Source organism: Psammomys obesus, unplaced genomic scaffold, assembly GCF_907164565.1.
Source record: "Psammomys obesus unplaced genomic scaffold, mPsaObe1.curated_primary_1811, whole genome shotgun sequence".
NCBI lineage: Eukaryota > Metazoa > Chordata > Mammalia > Rodentia > Muridae > Psammomys > Psammomys obesus.
Window position 1 is genome coordinate 20,870,016 of NW_026591598.1, and position 20,398 is coordinate 20,890,413.

General features: G+C 46.0%; 1 protein-coding gene across 1 annotated transcript in view; it reads right to left on the reverse strand.

Annotated features, from left to right (window-relative positions):
• Positions 1-14,618: 14,618 nt before the first annotated feature.
• The window catches only part of Cfap107 (cilia and flagella associated protein 107), a 21,950-nt gene continuing 16,170 nt past the window's right edge, over positions 14,619-20,398 (reverse strand). Inside the window, exons 2-4 of the mRNA XM_055611427.1 lie at positions 19,474-19,587; positions 15,485-15,662; positions 14,619-15,002 (exon numbers count right to left, since the gene is read on the reverse strand). Of these exons, the coding sequence (XP_055467402.1) occupies positions 14,821-15,002; positions 15,485-15,662; positions 19,474-19,587 (474 nt within the window). The 3' untranslated portion in view covers positions 14,619-14,820. The remainder of the gene's footprint in view (positions 15,003-15,484; positions 15,663-19,473; positions 19,588-20,398) is intronic.

The following is a 20,398-nucleotide window of genomic DNA, read 5'->3' on the forward strand; positions in this document are numbered from 1 at the left end:
AGGAGGCAGAGGATCTCTGTGAGTTAGAGGCCAGCCTAGTCTATGAGTGAGTTCCAGGACAGACAGAACTACAGAGAGAAACCTTGTCCCAAAACACAAACCAAAACAACAAATTCTCAGGCTGCTGACTTGTTCTCCTAGACTAGAACTGGGTGAAAACAGCAGCAGGTCCCCCATCTCTCTAGCCTGGGGGTACACAACCTCACATAACCCAGAAGACATGGCTTTGAGTGATGAGAAGGTAAGGATCAGGGAGCTGGTCAGTGGTGGGTGGGGGTGAAAGGGGAGGAAGGTGGAGGTTGCTTTTGGATAGTTTGGATTGCCTTTTAAAAGGAGAGGGCCCATGTTTTTGGAAGGTTTGGAAAACAGGAGTTACAAGAGGTCATTTATTCCCCCATAGCCTCTGTGACTTCACCCAGATAGCTCAACTCGTCCCCACCTGCCTGCTTCCTCCCTTGTTCCCTTTCACAGCCTCCCTTGCACTTCCCTGTCTCACACTCTGTTGCCCACCTCTGCTTGCTTTCACCCCTTCTTCCTTTTTAGGGTCTTCTCTCTAGCTTCATAAGCAAACACAGTGGGTGTTTTCTATCTGGGCTGCGACTTGTTTTTGTTTTGTCTGGGTTAGGAAATGTAGAAACAACATAGTTACAAAATTTTACATGGAGATACAGAATGAGAGTAAATAATTTAAATGTTTAAAACTAGCTTGAAAACACAGGGCTGGAGACATGGCTCAGCGGTTACAAGTGCTGTCTACTCTTCTGGAAAACAAGAGTTCAATGCCCAGTACCTCACAACCATCTGTAACTCCAGTCCTGGGGAGTTTGGCATCCTCTTCTGGCCTCTGTACCTTAGGAATTCTAATGATTTTTAATCATTTCACGTAAATTGTCTTCTGAAAATTTATTTAGTTTTTCCTCACATAGACAATCTTTAAGCTGCATCTGCCACTAATCCTGTGTGATTTACTTCTGTATTAAGCTTAAGTTTTCTGGCAGTGGTCCCCTCCCCTAACCCCTACTCCTTCTTTCCTTTTCTATTTTAGAAAAATAAGGCAAAATTTAATTTTACTATACAAAAAAAAAAAAAAAAAAAAAAAAAAAAAAAATTCTTTCCTTACTAAAAAGATGTCTCTTTTTAAGGTTATCAGAAATATATTCTCATCCTTATATCTTTCTTAATATTTCTCTGCCCTGGTTACTGATTTATTTCCTTTCTTACACATTTTTATGGACAGGGTCAGATTGAGAAAGGATGAAGTCTCATGTAGCTAGCCTTGAACTGTGATAGAGCCAAGGATGACTTTGAACCTCTGATCCCACCCGAATGCTGGGATTTGAGGCAAGTATTGCCAAACCCAGTTTATGCCGCGTTTTTACAGCCCGGGCAAGCATTATACCAATGGAGCCACATCACAGGCCTTCATTTCCTTTCACTGTCACTAGACAGAACAATACAACCAATTCACCGATTTATTAAGAGAATTGAGTATTACATGAATATCATAACAAATAAGATCCCCTTTCCACATAGTATAATACTATAGTTATTGTTTGCTGCGATTCTAAGGGGTTTTTACTGCCACTTGTTGGAAGGAAGGAAGGAAGAAAGGAAGGAAAAGAGAAAAGAAAAGAAAAGGAAAGAGGAGGCTCTTTTTGAAAGCTAGCAAGATGGCTCAGGGGATAAAGCCACTCAATGGGCAAACCTGAAGGTATGAGTTTGATCCCCAGAGCCCCCGAAAAGCCAGATGTAGCTGTATGTATCTGTAACCCCAGGCAACCACTGGGATGGGGGAATACCAGTGCCAGGCAAGACAGGAAGGCTCCCCTGAACTCTCAAGGCCAGCTAGCCTGAGCACTCAGAGCAGATGCAACCAGAGAGACCCTGCCACAATAAGGCGAGAACTGACTCCCATAGTTATCCTCTGACCTCCACAGTATACCCATACACACTAACAATAACAATGAGAAACAATTTAAAGCTTTTTAAAAACATTTCCCTTCCATATCTCACAAAGCTTTGAATAAAGGACTGACTGCTACCTTGCATTACGGAACTGGCAAAGCTAACAACTTCCCATGACCTTGGGCAGTGACCAAGCTTGCAAAACCAAGGTGGAAAAAAAATGCAGAGAGCCACAAAACCTTTATGAATTGACTGTGTATCTGTGGAGGCAATGCCAAAGGCATCTGTTTTCCTGAAGACGCAGGGTGACAGCAGGCAGCTACATTGTCCCAGAAGATAAGGCAAGCACTCCGGGGGCTGGAGAGATGGCTCAGCTGTCTAAGAGGCCTGGCTGCTCTTGCAGAGAGGATCAGGGTTCAGTACACAGCACCCACATAATGGCTCACACTAATGTTAACTCCAGCTCCAGGGGTTCTGACTCCCTTTTCTGGCTTCTGCAGGCACCAGGCATGCGTACACATAAACAAAAATAAAGAATTCCTTGAAAGAGAAGTCCTATAGCGTACAATTCGAAACAGAGGTTTGCGCTACTCAAATTTAGAAATTTCAAGGTCAAATTAATTTTTTTTTCTCATTTACACCCTAATATTTTACCTAGAATGTTTTCTTCCCCCCTTTTTTTCCTTTGAGACAGGGTTTCTTCATATAACCTTGGCTGTCCTGGACTATCTTTGTAGATCAGGCTGCTCTACTGGCCCCTGCTTCCCAAGTGCTGGGATTCAAGGTGTGTGCTACCACTCCTGGTTTGTATTCTTAAGCCAAAATTTAAAAACACAAAATTTAAAACACAAAAATTTAAAAAAAAAAAAAAGGTACATTTCTTAGAGAGAACTCTTTTTAAATTTTTGTTTTGAGACAAGGTCTGTTTGTTGTCCTGTCTGTGTTTGAAGACTCAAAGATACATCTTTGCCTTTGCCTCTGTCTCCTGAGCGCCCGGATTAAAGGTATTCCCCCTCACTCCTAGCCTCCCTAAGCTCTTTCAAACCACAGGAAAGCTGTAAACCCGGAACAAAACTCCAAAGTGCAATCATTTGGTCTGTAGTGTGACAGTGGTAGAGTTAGGAGACAGGAAAGATAAAGACCACTTGCAATCACTTGAAGGCACGTGCCTCTGCCTCCTGAGAGCTTAGATTAAAGGTGTGGACCCGATACACCTGGCTCTTTAAAACATTTTTAAAATTGTTATCATCATCATGACTTCTCTGGAGTTCCAGGCTGGCCTCAAACTCACCCCGTAGCAAACGATGACCTTAAATTTTTTTAACTTCCTCTCTCGAACTCCCAAAGGCTAAAATTACATGCCTGTACTACAGGTTAGGGTGTAATTTTAGCTCCGTTTTATGTGGAGCTGGGGATCAAACCCAGGGCTTGTGTATGCTAGGCAAGTACTGTACCAACCGAACCAAGCCGTGTCCCAGCAACGACCCTTAGGGACCTCAAACCCCTGGCAAGGAACAGGACACCTCACTAATTCAGCGACTTACCAGAGTGTTCCACCGGGTTATGTACCCAGACTGCGCTAGCCACTGGTGCCACCCTTCGATTAGCAAAGGCAGGAACTAGGCCTTCAGGTTCCGTTTTACGCTGAAAGGTAGCGATCTGTGAAGGCAGAAGGTTAAAGCCCCGCTAAGAGTCCACAAATCAGCTTTCCATTTTACGAATCCGGCCAACAGTGGGGTCGGAAAGGAAACGGGCAACACAGCGTTTCAGAGCTCAGTCTTTCTTTGATCAAGTGCCTTTCTCCTCCCCATCACTTGCACCTTTCTTTCTTTCTTTTTTTTTTCCAGGCTGGTCTCAAACTTATAACTTATGGAATCCATATGCTTCTGCCTCCTGAGTGCTGGGATTAAAGGGCGGACCACTACACCTGGCTCTTTAAAACATTTTTTTAAAATAATAATAATTATTATTATTATTTTGGTTTTTGGAGACAGAGTTTCTCTGTGTATCCCTGGCTGTCCTGGAACTCATTATGTAGAGTAGGCTGGCCTTGAACACATTAATCCACCTATCTCTGCCTCCCTTGTCCTGGGATTAAAGGTGTGCACCACCTACCACCTGGCTTTAAATTTATTGTTGTTGTTATTATTATTATTATATAAGGTCTTATTATTATTATTATTATTATTATTATTATTATTATTATTATTATTATTATATAAGGTCCCAGGCTGGCCTCAAACTCACCATGTAGCCAATGATGACCATGAATTTCTGATTCTCCAGCCTCTGCCTCCCAATTGCTAAAATTACAAGCATGTGCCACCATGCCCAGTTTTATGTAGTGCTGTGGATCAAACCTAGGGTTTGTGTATGCTAGGCAAGAACCATACCAACTAAGCCACCTCTCCTCATTATTATCCCTGGCACCTTTATCATTATTTTAGAGCATATTCCTTCTGTTATGCAAAAGTTGCTAGATGTAATGAAAGGGTTAGACTAACTTTGTAACCTATATGTCTTCTAAAGCCTATAGTTTTGAGTTTTAGGTTCAGGTTAAGCTAAAGCCTCTTAGTACCTTTCCAGAAAATGGAAAAATGTGACCTTATCTATGAGGACAGATAGAAAAAAAAGGCAAGCAAGCAATGACCTTCACTCAGCAAAAAGAAAAACTCCTGTCTTTGAGATAGCATTTCTTAGCAACAAACCTAGACTTCTTCTGAGTAGCTTTTGACCTCCAGCCAAAAGTCTGTAGCCCCTAATCTTCAAGGATGAGCTAACCACCCCCACCTTCAATTGCAGCTGCATCCACACTTGGCAGGACTGGCCAAGCTTGAGCACCTAAGACTAACCAATTATCTTACTTTATAGCTTCCTCATCCAATCCTAGATTGCCAAGACTGCAACTTCAAATCTCCCACAATTTTTCTTTTAAAAACCTAAAGGCCTTTGTCTCCCGGGGCCACTCTTTGCTGACCGGCAGGGGTGACCCCATTGTGGAATGGTTAATAAACCTCTTGCTTTTGCAATGAGCCTTGGTCTGGGGGAGTTTCTGGGAAGGGCGCGATCTTAAACTCCTGAGCTGTGAGACCCCAGGTCTTACAGTAGCAGCCTACATCTATAATTCCAGCACACCAACAGTCTGAGGAAGACTGTGAGTTTGAGGCAAGTTTGATTACATAGTAAGACCCTTGCCTCAAATGGCACATGGCTTTAATCCCACAATTAGGAGGCAGAAGCTGGGGGATCTCTGAGTTCAAAGCCAGGGCTCCTCAATGAAACTTTGTCTCAAAAAAAAAAAAAAAAAAAAATTAAAAAACAAAACAAACAAAAACCAGAAAGAAAAAAAATAAAAACAACAACAACAAAAAAAAACCCAGAAGCCTGGAAGTGCTGAGTTAAATGGCAGGTGCCTTTAATCTCAAGAGAGGCAGGCAAATCTCTGGGGAGCCAGAGATACTTTGTGACACCCTGCCTCAAAAAACAAAACAACAAAACAACAAAAACCTAACCAAACAATCAAAAGCCAGGCAAGTTGACTGGCCGACAGCAATGCTTTTGGCTTGTGTAAATGCCTTCTGTGAAGTTTGCTCGAGGTTTGTTCCCCATTTCTCTGGACATACACCTATCCTGAAGCTGCCCCAGACTGTTCCTAATCTGCTAGAGAGATAAGAGCTCTTTAGCCTGACACCTGTTCCACTTTGGAGAGTCAAGGCTGCCTTTGGACGTTCATAATACCTGCGATGAAGTCTCTGTGAAGAACTGGAAAGGCTGAGGATTCTCCTACTGAAGCAAGCAAGTAAAATCCCTCCTACTCCTACTCCCTCTTCCTGCCTGACACCCCCACCCCACCCCCACCCCACCCCCACCCCACCCCCACCCCCGTTTCTTCTTCCCCTCTCTCCTTAAAAACAGGCCTGGGAATGATTGATTGTTACTGTCTCTAGCCTGAAGGCTTTCTAGGGTTAGGGGGTCAATTCAAAGACTTTAAGGTTTTAAAATGTCCAATTGTAACTAATCCTCAGAAGAAAACTAAGGCCTTTCTGTTGAGAGGAACAGAGGCAGACAGCCCTGTGTTACTGCGTTATTGCAGGAGCAATAGCTTTTAAGCTTTATTTTGTTTTGAGATAGGGTCTCACATAGCCCACGCTTGGCCAGTGACTTTCTCTCCAGATTCTTGCGTTTTATCTCAATGCTGGGATTAGAGGTGTGTGCCATCGTGCCAGGTTTATAGTGCTGGGAATCGTAGCCTGCTATTTGAGACAAAGCTGCAGCCATGTTTGTATTCAGCTTCCATTTTGTTTCTAAGGTGAAATTAAGTTCAAAATTTTAAACTTTTCAACTCTGCTTCCTGGAAGTGGTTGTTCATGGCTGACCTTATGATTCAATAGTGTCATAACTCATGCTTTATTATTTATTCACTTGGCTACACTCTGGCTGCACCATTCTTATCTACACACCTGGCTACACTCTGGATGTACTCTAGGAGACCCTAAGCCCTGCCTCACTTACCTTATTTAGAACTAATCATCTTAAAGGCTAGCTGATAATACTTTGCTTAGTTAGCCAAAAATGTAATATTGCTTTGTACATTTAGCCAAAATGTGTTACTGCCCTTCCTATGTCTTTTGCATTTGGTTCTTTCTATAAAAACCCTGCTGTGAGAACTTGTAGATGCCAGTTAGGCTCCCAGGTCCTTAGTGTGGCCCTGATCGATCAGCTTGGAAAAAGTGTTCCAATAAACCAATCATATCTAACTGAAACTGGAGTCTGAATGGTTTGTGCGGCTATTCTTACACTAGAACATCCATGTGTGAGGGGTCTCTGCAAACACCACGGCTGCAGTGTGGATCCAAGACCCCTGAGAGGCTAGAAGGAACTCCAACTCAACCGGATGCAGTAGCCTGGTTCAAACTTTGACACCTGTTTGCTTATTTTAGGTACATTTAAGTACAGCACAATTCAGAAAGAAAGAAAGAAAGAAAGAAAGAAAGAAAGAAAGAAAGAAAGAAAGAAAGAAAGAAAGAAAGAAAGAAAGAAAGAAAGAAAGAAAGAAAGAAGCAAGCAAACGAAAAACCCAACCTCTTTCTGGTGATAATTAACACAATCCTGTATGCACAATAAAGCTTAAAGCATGACCGCATCAAAACTTTTTGTAAAATACACGCGGCATTATCCATAAAGGTGAGTTTTATAGACTGACTAAATGGGACAACTGAAGGGTCTGGGGAGGATCTGGTCTCATTATACAGATAGCACAGAGGTCGCTAGGGTGTTAGCCGTTCCCCCCACCTGCTGCTCTGAGCCTTGTGGCCTGAAAGCAGGTTATGCATCTTTCACTGCTTGTTTAACATTCCTGGTTCTCTAGTGCTTATCTGCGACCACAAGGACCTCTGTGCCTCCTACACCCATGCTAGGCAAGAGATCTGCCTCGGAGCTACAGTGCTGTGCAGGGACCCTGATTTGCATTTGAATGGCCCGGGGCAGCCTTGGGGAAGTTCAGAGAGTGTCCTGACCTGGCAACCTGTCTGATATAGAGAACCCATTTCCTGGTGGGAGGATTCCCAGAACTGGCAAAGGTTGGGAGGACATTTGCCCCTGGAAGGGGAGACTTGAGGACCTGGATTCCTATAGCACACACTGCCAAGCTTTGTCTTCCTGGGGACCCTGGAAGTTCCAGTGTAGGAGAAATCAATGCCCAGCAGGCAGGTAGGATTAGAAATCACTGGGCTCTAGTCTCCTACCCTATCTCTTAGGGACCTGTGAGAAAGCTCTTTTCTCAGAAGACAAAGCTGGGGGGAGAGGGGGGATAGGACAGCAAGTCAAGCCCAAGACCATGTCGGCTGATAATGTTTTGCCTCAGAACTCGGGCATAAATTTCCCTAGCATCAGTGTGTCTAGGTATACCACCAGCCACACATGCCTTATAAGAACAAAACAATCACTGGGGAGGAGGTGAGGTTAGAGTTTGGGTTTGAACGAGGTGTGGTGGTGCAGACAAGGCTACACAGAGAAACTCTGTCACAAAAAAACAAAAATAAAGTAAAATAAAAATGTTTAGTTGGTTTTTGTTTGAGATGGTCCCTATAATCCAGGCTGGCCTCAAACTAGCAGTGTAACCAAGGATGACCTTGGGCTCCTGATCCCCCCCAGCCCTGCCTGCAGAGTGTTGGAATGACAGGCATGCACCGCTTTGCTAGCTTTAACTTTGACTTGTTCTCGAATCCCTTTTCCAGTGCTAATGCTACGCACAGAGAGATTCTGAGTGGAAAACCTAAGACCTGTAAAGTGGTGTCAAAAGGGTGGGGGGAGGGGGAGGAGTGCAGGCTTATGCCAGCATCTCCCACCTCCTACAACCTGATTCCCAAATAATTTTCTAGTGCCAGGTTCTAGGATGGCACTGTACCATGGCAGAGGGAACTGTAACAGCAAAGGTTTCTCCATCTTGTTTCAGCTCAAACTGTCTTTGGTTTCCACCTCCCTGCTCTGAAAAGTTCCTTGGGAAAGTAGGAAGGCAGTCCTGTTCTAGAAACTCAGGGTCAAGATGCCCCTGCTAACTGCTTGCTTGCTAACTTCCCCCTGCAGCTGCCAACCAGGATGTAGTTTTTCTGAGCTCTTTGTCCTTAACAACTCCCTCTACTATGCATCTCGGCTGTGAGAGGCCCTTCTCTTCAGGCAGTCGCCATCACCAGCTGGCTTACTACAGACTTTCAGTTCTAATTTTGGTCATGGTCTTTGGGTTGGTCTTCACCTAGTAACAGAAACAGTTTTTTGTTTGTTTTTTACATAGTCTCATTATGCTCTGGCTGTCCTGAAACTTATTATGTAGAGTAGGGCTCAACAAGAGCCACCTGTCTCTGCCTCCAGAATGCTGAGACTAAAATGTGTGTGCCACTCCCACCCAGGCTATTTTCCTCCTCTTCCTTCCTTCCTTCCTTCCTTCCTTCCTTCCTTCCTTCCTTCCTTCCTTCCTTCCTTCCTTCCCCTCTCTTTCTTTCCTTTTTTTTTTTTTTTTGTTTTGTTTTGTTTCTCTGTGTGTAGCCCTGGCTGTCCTTACTCTGTAGACCAGGCTGGCCTCAAACACACACAGATCTGCCTGCCTCTGCCTCTCAAGTGCCAGGATCAAAGTTGAGCGCCGCCACACCCAGCTGCAGGCTGTTTTCTTAGCTATGCCGACAGTCTTCGTAGATCAGCTACCAGCAGTTGCTATTCCCAGCTTTGGGCTCTGTATTAATTACCTCGTGACAAAATATCTAGCACAAACAACTTTTTAAAAAGGATCATTTATCGACCGAAGTTAACCCAGTTAAGTACTTCACAGTCATGGTGCTCACAGGTGTGTCTCCTAGGTGATTGCAGATCCTGTCAAGTAAACAACTCTGTATTAACCACCACAGGCTCAGTTATTTTTATCTGTGTTAGAAATTACTATGAGTCAGGTGCAGTGGCACAGGCCTGTAATCCCAGCACTTGGGGAGGCAGAGGCAGGGGAATCTCTTGAGTTCAAGGCCAGTCTGCTACAGAGCGAGTTCCAGGACAGCCAGGACTACACAGAGAAATCCTGTCTCGGGGAAAGAAAAAAAAATCAAATTCTAGTTAAATCTCATATGGCTTCACCAGGAATACAAGATGGAGGGAACTGCATTTTTTTCCCCTGTCATAGGAAAAAAATAAAAATAAAATATATGTAAACACTAAAGCAGATATCCTTGAAGGTTTCCCCAGCTGGAACAGGAGGCCATAGCTCTATGTTACTACTGAATCTGTGGTCATCTCTGGTGGACCACATCATGCAGCCCAGGCTGGTCTCAAACTCACTGAACTCACTGTGTAGCCCAGGATGACCCTGAACGTCTGATTCTCCTGCCTCTACCTGGGGAGTGCTAGGATGGAAGATGTACGTACACAGCTTTCATATCATAGTGGAACTAGAACCCAGAGTTTCACAGGTGCTGGGCCATCCCCAGCCTCTGCTCTTTTTCACTGCAGAGTCCATTATTTCAGAGAAGTTATCTAACTAGAAGCTATCCTTTAGGAGTGATTTCCAACCAGTGCAGTAGTAGCAGCCTCTGGAAAATTTGTTAGAAAAGTAAGGACAGTGACTCACCTTTATCCTACAGATCCAGAAACTATGGGGTGGGCCAGTGGCTCCTCCAGAGCATTCTGATTCTGGCCAAGGTGAAGAATGGGAGTGGAGGAGGAAAGGCCTACCTAGAGAAAAATCCCACCCTGTCAACCAGATAAGATTGTCTGAGACTGGGGCTTACTACATAGTCCTGGCTGGCCAGGAATTTACTATGTAGGTCTGGCTGCCTTGACCTCATAGAGATCCACTTGTCTCTGCCTCTGTCTAAGGCATGTATGTACCTAAAATCAAGTCCAATTATGCCTAGCTTGTTTGATTTTTCCTTTTCTTTCTTTCTCTTTCTTTTCTTCTTTCTTTCTTTTTTTTCGAGATAGGATTTCTCTGGTAGCTTTGGCTGTCCTGGACTAGCTTTGTAGACCAGGCTGGCCTCCAATTCACAGAGTGCTGGGATTACAGTCATGAACCATCATGCCTGGCTGCTTGTTTGATTTGTTTTAAAATACATTGTATGCTTGTGTGTGCCTCTGTTTCAGTGTGTGTTGGCTAGTTTTATGTCAACTTGACCGAGTCTGAGGTCATTGGAGGGAACCACAATCAAGAGAATACCTCCAAAGCTGGGTGAGGTGGGGAACACCTGTAATCCCAGCATTCAGGAAGGCAGAGGCAGGCAGGTCCAAGGCCAGCCTGGTCTACAAAGCAAGTCAAGGACAGCCACGGCTACTCAGAGAAATCCTGTCTCTCGAAAAACAAAACAAAGAAAAGAAGAAAATATCGCGGTGACTCACACCTTTAATCCCAGTACTTGGGAGGCAGGGGCAGGCAGATTTCTAAATTCCAAGCGAGCCTGTTCCAGTATAGCCAGAGATACACAGAGAAAAATACCTCCAGAAGATCAGGCTGTAGGCAAGCCTGTAAGGCATTTTCTTAATTAGTGATTGATGGGGAAAGGCCCAGTCCTTTGTAAGTAATGCCATCCCTGGGCTGGTAGTCCTGAGTTCTATAGAAAGAAAAACAAAACAAAACAAAACAAAACAAAACAAAAAACAAAACAAACAAAGCAGGCTGAGCAAGCCATGAGGAGCAAGCCAATAGATAGCACTCCTCCATGGCCTCCGCATCAGCTCTTGCCTCCCTCTTCCTGCCCTCTTTGAGCTCCTGACTTCCTTACATGATGAAAAGGAGTATGAAAATGTAAGACAAATAAACCCTTTCCTCCCCAAGTTGCATTGGCCGTAGTATTTCATCACAGCAATACAAACCCCAGAGACTCTGCATTCGTATGTTAGGCAGTCATAGTCTCCAGGGGCTAAAGTAAATTCTCCCTGCTCCAGAACCATCTCAGCTGTCTGGACAGGATGTGGGATAATGGCCTGGAGCAGAAAGGAATGGGAATGTAAATTTCGGGTATTGCTGTCTGGGCTGTGGTAGGAGGGATTGCGGTGGGGAGAAAGTCACCAAAAGAATTCAACCTGAAACTTCTGCAGGAGGAATACAGCCCTCTAAACCAGACCCTTCCGACACTTCCAGAACTGAAAGAGCCTAGGTGAGTATCTCTTTACTTTAAGGAAATGGGGGCTGTGGTGTTTTGTTACAGCAGCTGCAGCATATTAACATACTAGCACACTGAGCTGCCAAGCAACTGGCTGGGGCAGAGACTTGGTTCATGCTCTTGCTGTGGTCTGACCCACCCTCTCCCTTCCCCTCAGCCCATCCCCTCAGCCCATCCCGTCAGCTCTGCTGCCTTGACCTAAACATCTTTCCCCAGGACAGCCTTTCTTGGCTCTACCTGGCTGGATCTGGTCTTTCCATCACGGTTGCCATGGCTTCCACTTACTTTGGCACATCCTCATATCTTCCCAAGGTCTCCAGTCCCCAACTTCTCTGCGTCCGGTAGGTATTTAATAGGCCTCTTCTCCTGCGGGACGGAGGTTCTGTGGGGTCAGCACCAGGTTGAGCACAGCTCGGTGGATGTTTATGGATTGACAGACGCTGTGCTGGAGCAAAGAGGAAGGGCAGGTCTGTCTCCCAGAGCTCTCTCACCTACCCCCCCTCCCCATCACCTGATCCCTCCTTCGGTCATCCCTCCCTTCAGTCACTCAACAAACATTTACCAAGCTGTTAGTATGTGTCAGTGTCTAACTTCCGGATTTGGAAAAAAAATAAGGAATGAGCTCGAGTCGCTGCAGAGGCTACCCTGGAGCAGAAGGCCGGAGGCCAGCAGGTATCCTGTGAAAGGGGTGACACACTCAGGCTCTAAACTTTGAGTCACATTGTTTGCCTGCCATGTAAAATCACACACAGGCCTGTGAGGCAAACACAGAGAGGACCCCACATTATCCTGAGGAGGGCCACAGGGATGAAGATCTCAATGAGCAGACTTGTGGCCCCTTGTCTGGCTTCGGTATCTGACTCTGGACCTCAATAACTGTGTAACCTCAGGCCATTCGATGAATTTCATCTGCCCATTTCCTCCTCACCAGTGAAACTGAGACGGTCGAGATGATTCTGAACCTTGGAATGTGGTGCTTAGTCGGTGAGAGAATCAATCCCCCAGGCAGAAATCATGCTCAGCCCTCAACAAATGCTAAGCTCAGCTAACTCTCTCTCTCTTCACCTCCCCTGTCTCTCTCCCCCATCTCTTTCTCTGTGTGTGGTGCCAAAATGTAAGAGCAGGATTTTCTATTCATTATTTTTCTACAAAACAGATAAATAGTTAGTTTGGGTGGAGAACACATTAGATAACCTAGCAGAGCCAGTTAGTTGCACTGACATTGCTAACATGGACGGACGGATGGATGGATGGATGGATGGAGATGTATGTATAAATGGATATATATGTATGGAGAAATATCTGTTTTTATAAAGAGATGAGTGAACTGATGGATAAATCAATAGAGAGATGTGCATGTATAGAAGAATGTGTGTATAGATAAATGGATGGGTGAAGAGATGGATGGATAGGTGGGTGGATGGATGGATGGATGGGTAGATGTGCTAAGGACAGAGCTACAGTGACGTATAGTCCCATCTCAGATTGGCAGAGGAGGTCCAATGGAGGTGCTTGCTCGGATGCTTAGTGGGAGGATCTGAGCTGTGGAAAGAACAGGGTCTTCTGGGACTAGGATTAGCCAGTGAATTCTGCCAGAGGCACAGCATGACAGAAACTCAGAGGAATAGCATAATGGTCCAAGAGGAGCCCCCAAAGACAACAAATTAGTCACATTCAGTCAGTTAAGCATCATCTGTACACAGGGCACTGTACCCACAGCAAAGAATGGAAGGGGGATGGGGAACATAGCAAAGAAAGGTTCTTCAGAGAAAGACTGGTCTGTAACTGTTCTGCCACACCTGAAGACCCAAGTTCAACCCCTGGACCCCACTTGGTAAAAGGAGAGAACCCACTCCTGTAAGTTGTCCTCTGACTGATCACATACCCACCGTGGCACACACGTGCTCACACCTACCTCCCTAAGTAAATATGAGAAAAGTATCCAGAGAAAAGGTGCCAAATTAAAAGCATATTTTTAAGTTGTGACCCATCCCTATGGCAGGTGGACCCTGTTGTGGGTGAGAAAAAGACTGTTTTCTTTCTCAGGAAATCTGCTCTCATTTCAACCTCCTCCTATTTTTAGTTTTGAGCCTAGCCTTTAATGGCTGAGCCATCTCTCCAGCCCCATTTCAACCTCCTTTAAAGGCCTCTTCTCCTTGGAGCTCCACAGATCTGAGAACAATGTCAGAGCAGAGGACAATGTCCAGTGACTTTCCCTTTGTGTCAGCACACCTATTCAATACCCACAGCAACATCAGTGAGATGGACTCCTTCCTTACCTCCTGTTACCCTGACACTCTCCTCAGGTCACTGTCCCTATTCTCTGCAGTTTCCTCCTGGCTGTCAGAGACAAGTCTCTTTCTCCCTCTTGGACCTGACATTTCCTGAAAATACATACCAATCTGTAAAAAAAAAAAAAAAAAAAAAAAAAAAAAATCCAAGGAAGTCTGTGGCCTCTCTGTGTCTCAGTTTCCCCTTCTGTAGAATATGGGATATCAAACTTAAGGACTTGTGGTGGGGACTGATGAGATGGCTCAGTGGGTAAGGATGCTTGCTCCAAAGCCTGAGTTCAAACCCCAGAACCCACATGGGAGAAGGAGAGAATCTACTCACACAAGCTATTTTCTGACCTCCACACCTGCGAATGCACACTCACGCATAGACGAACCAACAAAGACTTCAAGGGCTTTGCAGCAGTGTTAATACTGATCTTCAACTTGACAACTCTAGATACATGTAGGGACAAGCCATGGACATGCACGTGGGTGCTGATGCATGTGGCAGCATTCTGGGATTCTGAGGCTAATAAAAAGGAGAGGTGAGCTACCAAACCCACCTTCCACTTGGGATGCAAGGGGCCCAGCTTCCTCCTGTTTCTGTCACCATGCTTTCCCTAGCATGATGGGCTGTGCCCCTGGAACCATGAGCCGGAACAAACCCTTCCCCCCTTAAGGTATCTGCTGTCTGTCAGATCACAGTGACAGGCACAATGGACTCAAGACCCTTCTGCTTTTCTCCTACAGTGTCTGCTTGTCCCCCGTATACACTTGGCTTTGCAGTCAAGAAGCCAATTATGTAAAGAAGCTTTAATTATGAGTTTAGAGAGAAGGTAGCCGGCAAAACAGAGATCATGATTCCAAGAGGACATTCCCCTCGCCCCCCAACAATGGATCGTCATTAATTCTTGGGGTATATCAGCAGCTCCTCGCCCCCTGACGAGTCCAGTGAGGCTGTGGGTCTCCTGCCGGCTCTGGCCAGACTGCAGATGGAGTGGTAGTCGTCAGAATCTCGGGATGGGTTGCAGTCCAGCAGGAAGGGCCAGGAGGGCATGCTCCCTCCTGGACATGGCCCACACTGGCGGCCTGAGGTAGGATGTAGAGTAAATGCTCTCCTTCAGGCAAGTCTTGGATGTAAGCCACTTCTGCTTCAGCTGCTTAAACAGTCCGTAGTTTGTGGGGGGATCTGCAGGAGAGACCAGGTTTGGGTGACACACGGTTTGGTTGTGAGCGCACACACAGAGGGTGGAGGGTCACAGCTTACTCAGTCTTATTTACTAATAAGCTAGATCTGTCTGTTTCTTGGATCATTAGCTTCCTGTAGGCAAAATTTTTGGATGCTTGTTACAGCTCTGTCCCCCTGGTACCCTGAGGAAGATCCAATCACTGCGCCTACAGGGAAGTCCTGGCATAGGAGTAGAATGTGCCACCTTTTGTCCTGGTGAATAGGCCCCATGGTGTTAGGGTGAGGCTGTCATTACAGGATTATCCCTGATGTCAAGGGAAGCTGTCAGGTACAGTCCCGAGCAACAAATGGACTCATTTTTCTATGACCTCACCCCATTGCTTGTGTAGATATTTGTCTGTGATGGGAGCACACCTCAGCCCTCTGCATTTGTGGTCCCCTTACTGAGCAAACATGGGGGAAATCTGCAATTAGAAAAGTACCAATAAGGGGAAAGTCAGACTTTTCTGGCAGCCACAGCAACCTCTGTCCATTCCAGATCCGCAGGGGAGGCACGCATGGATTATAACTGTGCCGATTGTAATGGTCCTCATAGGTGCTGACCAGATGACGGTGAGGGAGCTCCTGGTGGTGGGTGGTCAGGTTCTTGTATGGGAGACCCTGGAAGGACACACACAGTGGCCACATTACCCATCAGAGCAAGGTGCCCTTTCTGGCCCAGGATGGGGGCATTAATCACCTTCCAAGGAGCTGAGACACCAGTGCAAAGGAAGCCTCCATTGGTTCCCAGAGACTTCCAAGGGTTGCAGAACTGCTTGTCCCACCAGGACACATTCCTCTTTCAGTTATATACCCCAGCTAGCTGCTTTCATTCCTCTGGCCAAGTGCATTCATCCCCAGAGTGAGCTACAATGGTAAATTATAATTAAAGTCAGGATGCTCTGCTGAATGGAAACTGTCAGGATCCCTCAGGGATCCTGATTATACCATTTGGTTCAATCTTGTCATGTCCCGCCACCCCCAGCTGCCTATTTCCAAGGCAAGGGGCATTTGGGCTTCATATTTCCTTCAGTTACTTTTGGGAAAACCAGTGAAGTCTCTGTGAATCGCCTTCCCACAGGAAGGATTTATGGCTCCCTCAGATTTAAAGCAAGGAGCCCTTTCTTTGGTGAGGAGTTACTTACCTGGAAGGAGAAAGCTATGTTTTTCTCGTCTGGCTTGCCTGCCTGAAGCTGGGTTTTCCTAAGGAAATCCTCAGGGCTTGGAAGGGACTCCTAGAGAGCTGGATTGATTGAGGGGGTTGTCTGTCTGTCACTGGCCATAGATGTCCTGTGCCCCAGACTTCAAAAGGTGGTTCCATAAATAAGTCAGAGCACCATGCCAGAGAGGGACAAAGGGGTTGGGCTGGGGGATGATGCCTGGTTCCTAAGATCTGCACCACTAGGGGCCAGAAGTGCCTTTGTAATCTAGCTAGTGAGCTGGCAGTGTTTCTTGGGTGGCTGAGCTACAGGAGAAGGGCCAACGTGGATTTTATTGGCACTTCTTTGAGTTTTGTATGCGACCCTGCTGTTAGATATAGTGACAAACCATTGCCTTAGACCCTTTGGGTCTCATGAGGAGGGGCCAGGCAATGCAGCCACATGACGTAGCAGAGCGCCTGCCGGGAGCAGCCTATTTGAGAGACAGATGGGCCTTGGGGAACCCTTAGGAGCAGGAAGAATCTTGAGGAAGGAATTTCTAGGTTGTTTGGTTGGGCGTGTGTGTGTTGGGGTGATAGTAGTGGAGTGTCAGGGGAATTTTTGAGACAGGGTTTCTCTGTGTAGCCCTGGCTGTCTTGGAACTCACTCTGTAGATCAGGCTGGCCGTGAACTCAGAAATCCACTGGCTTCTGCCTCCTGAGAGATAGGACTAACGGCATGTGCTGCCCAGCCTTCAGGGGGAAATTATTATTATTATTATTATTTTCGAGACAGGGTTTCTCTGTGTAATCCTGGCTGTCCTGGAACTCACTCTGTAGACCAGGCTGGCCTCCAGCTCACAGAGATCTGCCTGCCTCTGCCTCCTGAGTGCTGGGATTAAAGGCATATGCCACCACAGCTGGCTCAGGGGAACTTTCAAATAAATATTTATTTTTATTTACATGTATTTGTGTGTTGAGGGTGAAGAAGAGGTTGCCCAAGCTCTCAGAAGAGGAAGTCAACCTCTCCCACCTGCAGCAGGAGTTACAGGGGGGCTGTGTCTGTGTCGTTGACAGACATGGGTGCCAGGGAGTAAACTCAGGTCCTGTGCAAGAGCAGCAAGTGCTCTTCCCTACTGAGCCGTCTCTCCTGCCCCTGGAATTTTTTAATTTCAGCTCTATGAGACCATGAGTTGGGGGGTCAGGGTTTGTAAAGAGTCCAAAGTTCTCTTTAAAAGGTTGCCCCGTGCTCTATACTTAAGCATAGCCAAAGGCTATGGTGTAATGATCTGATATGTAAGATCAGGGCTAAGGGTGGCTGGGGACTGGGAGCCCCAGGCTATGGGTTCTGATTCTGACTTCCTTCCCTGTACTCGGTCTGCAGATGTCAGTGTGGTGCACATATGCCAGTGTGTCCCAGGGATGCCAACACAGAGCCTGGTACTGTTTACCAGGGTGTGATTTTCCCAAAGGCAGAAGATAGTCATCTCTGACAGTCAATGAGAAACCCAGCTCTTATCTCAAAAATAGTTTATTCTTTTTTCTTTTTCTTTTTGGTTTTTCAAGACAGGGTTTCTCTGTGTAGCCCTGGCTGTCCTAGACTCACTTTGTAGACCAGGCTGGCCTCAAACTCACAGAGACCCACCTGCCTCTGCCTCCCTGAGTGCTGCACTACAAGCCACCATACCCAGAGAAGTTTATTTGTGAACTAAATATGAGTGACCAGGGCTTGTAAGCACAAGTTCAGATTGCTAAGAATAGTAGCTTATTTCTAGAAACAGTTACATGAATTTTTTTTAAATCCACATTTTAATTGTTTTTTTTTTCATTTATGTGAAATAAAGAAAGCCAAATAATTGTTTGTGTGTGAAAGAATGCATGCATGTATCTGTGTGCACGTGCGTGTGTGGGGATCAGAGAACAACCCGAACAAGTTCTCTCCTTTCACCAAAGAACATTCCAGGGATCATTTTCAGGTTGTTAGTAGTACGAGCCTTTTGCCCAATGAAATATCTTGCCAGCTGGCCCTCATTAAGGTTTTGTCTTGTTTTATTGGGGTTTGTTTTTATTTTTGGAGGCCAGGTCTCACTGTGTAGCCCCAGCTGGTCTGGAACTCCCTATGTAAATCATACTGCCCTAAAATTTAGGAGTGGCCTCTGCCTCCAGACAACTGGGGTTAAAGGTGTGGACCACCACCCCTAGACTCTCGAGAAGTATTTTTTTTTTTTTGTAAGTACAAAACAAAACAAAGTCATCAAACAAAGCATTTTCCAAATACGTCAGTGGGAACATCAGGTAAGTGGGTTATAATGCAATGGAGAAATCTCTGCCGGAGATTTCTTAGCCGCTATCTGATGACATTCCCAGCTTTGGTAGGTGGAAGCTAAATTAATGCCTTTCAAAGGTTTCACAAGGGCAATGAATGGGACTAAAGATAATCCTAAATAATTTGGCTCTGTATCTGTAACATTCCAACCCGTTACAATCCCAATCCGAAAGTTCAGATCAGGCAATCAGGCTTGTAGAATCCTTAACATAGGTGCGGCTCTTTTCTTTCTTTTTGTTCTGGGAACCTTAGTTCATACTAAAGAATTTCAGTTTGTGATGAAATGAAATTGTTTAAGCCGTGGCTCAAGGCTAGAGGGACGGCTCAGCCAGTAAAGCGGCTTGCTGCTGAGCCTGGGGATTTGAGGTTGATCCTCAGGTCCCATGTGGCAGGAGGAGAATGGATTCCGGTAGATTGTACCGTGACTTCCACACACGCACACGTATATGGGCATTTTCCACAGCAAGTGAACAAATAAATGCTGCTGTTGTTGTTTGTTTTTTTTTAATTTAAAAGAAAAAGAGACACGGGCATTGTCTGATTTACAGAAAAGCCACCCGCCCGTTCCCCATACTATCAGGCTACACAGTTTGGAAGACTTTGTTTCCTTCCTTTGGATTCTGAGTGGCTGGTCTCCTGGGTCCCTCCTCACACTAGAATGCTCTGATTCTCACAAACCACACCTCACTCCTTCCTGCCACTAGGCTGGGTTTAGGCAGGTGTCGGTGCAGATGGGGCGGGGAGACTGATAGGCTAGCAAAACTAAACACTCAAGATCCTCAGTGTGGCTGCACAGAGCACAGCTATGACCTATTGATGAATGGTGACAAGCTTGCCGTCCTGATCACCTGCCTGGAGGGAGATGCCCAGCGGGACTCAGGCAGGAGGTGACCCTCCCTGCTGCACCCATTGATGCTAGGGCCCCGGAGCCTCTGGAATCCTCCCACCTGCTAATAAACATCACTTACCTCTCCTCTCCTTCTCCCATACCACCTGGAAATATGGTCTGGTCCCTGGTTTGGATAGAAGACATACTCCTTCCCGCAAGTGCACCGGGGGGAGTGGTCAGTGGCTTTGGCAAACTGGAAAAGAACATATGAACATCTAAGATGTTGCTTCTCACAGCCCTGCCATGTCCCCCCAGCCACCATCAGAAGATAGGCAGGCAGAGAGTGAATAAAAACCCAGGACACCAAGTGCTACAGGAAGGACATGAGCTGAGGGGCCCACAGCCTCCTCTGGACTCACTTTTAGTCACTTTTTGTTGTTCTTTCTTTTCCTTTCTTTCTCCCCCCTCCCCCCAATTTTTATTTTATGTGGTTTACATGTTTTCCCTTCATGTATGTCTGTATGGGGGTGTTGGGTCCCCCGGAACTGGAGTTGCAGGCAGTTGTGAGCTGCCATGTGGGTGCTCGGAATTGAACCTTGGACCTCTGGAAGAACAGCCAGTGCCCTCAAACACTGAGCCATCTCTCCAGCCTCCTTTTGTCCTTTCTTGTTCTCAGCATTCTTGTAGGCTAGTGCTTCTCAACTTCCCCAATGCTGCAGCCCCGCGATACAGTCCCTCATGCTGTGGTGACCCCCAACCATAAAATTACCTTTTATTGCTAGTTCACAACTTTAACTTTGCTACTTTTGTGAATTTTAGTGTAAATATCTGAGATGCAGCATATCTATATGTGACTTCTGTGAAAGGGTTGTTCAACCCCTAGGTTGAGAACCAACTGCTGTAGTGTGCTCTAAGTTTCTTCCTTTCTGTTCCCCCTTCTCCACCCTCTTCTCTCTCTCTCTCCCCTCCTTCTCCTTCCTTCCTTCCTTCCTTCCCTCCCTCCTTTCCTTCCTTCCTTCCTTCCCTCCTTCCCTCCCTCCCTCCTTCCTTCCTTCCTTCCTTCC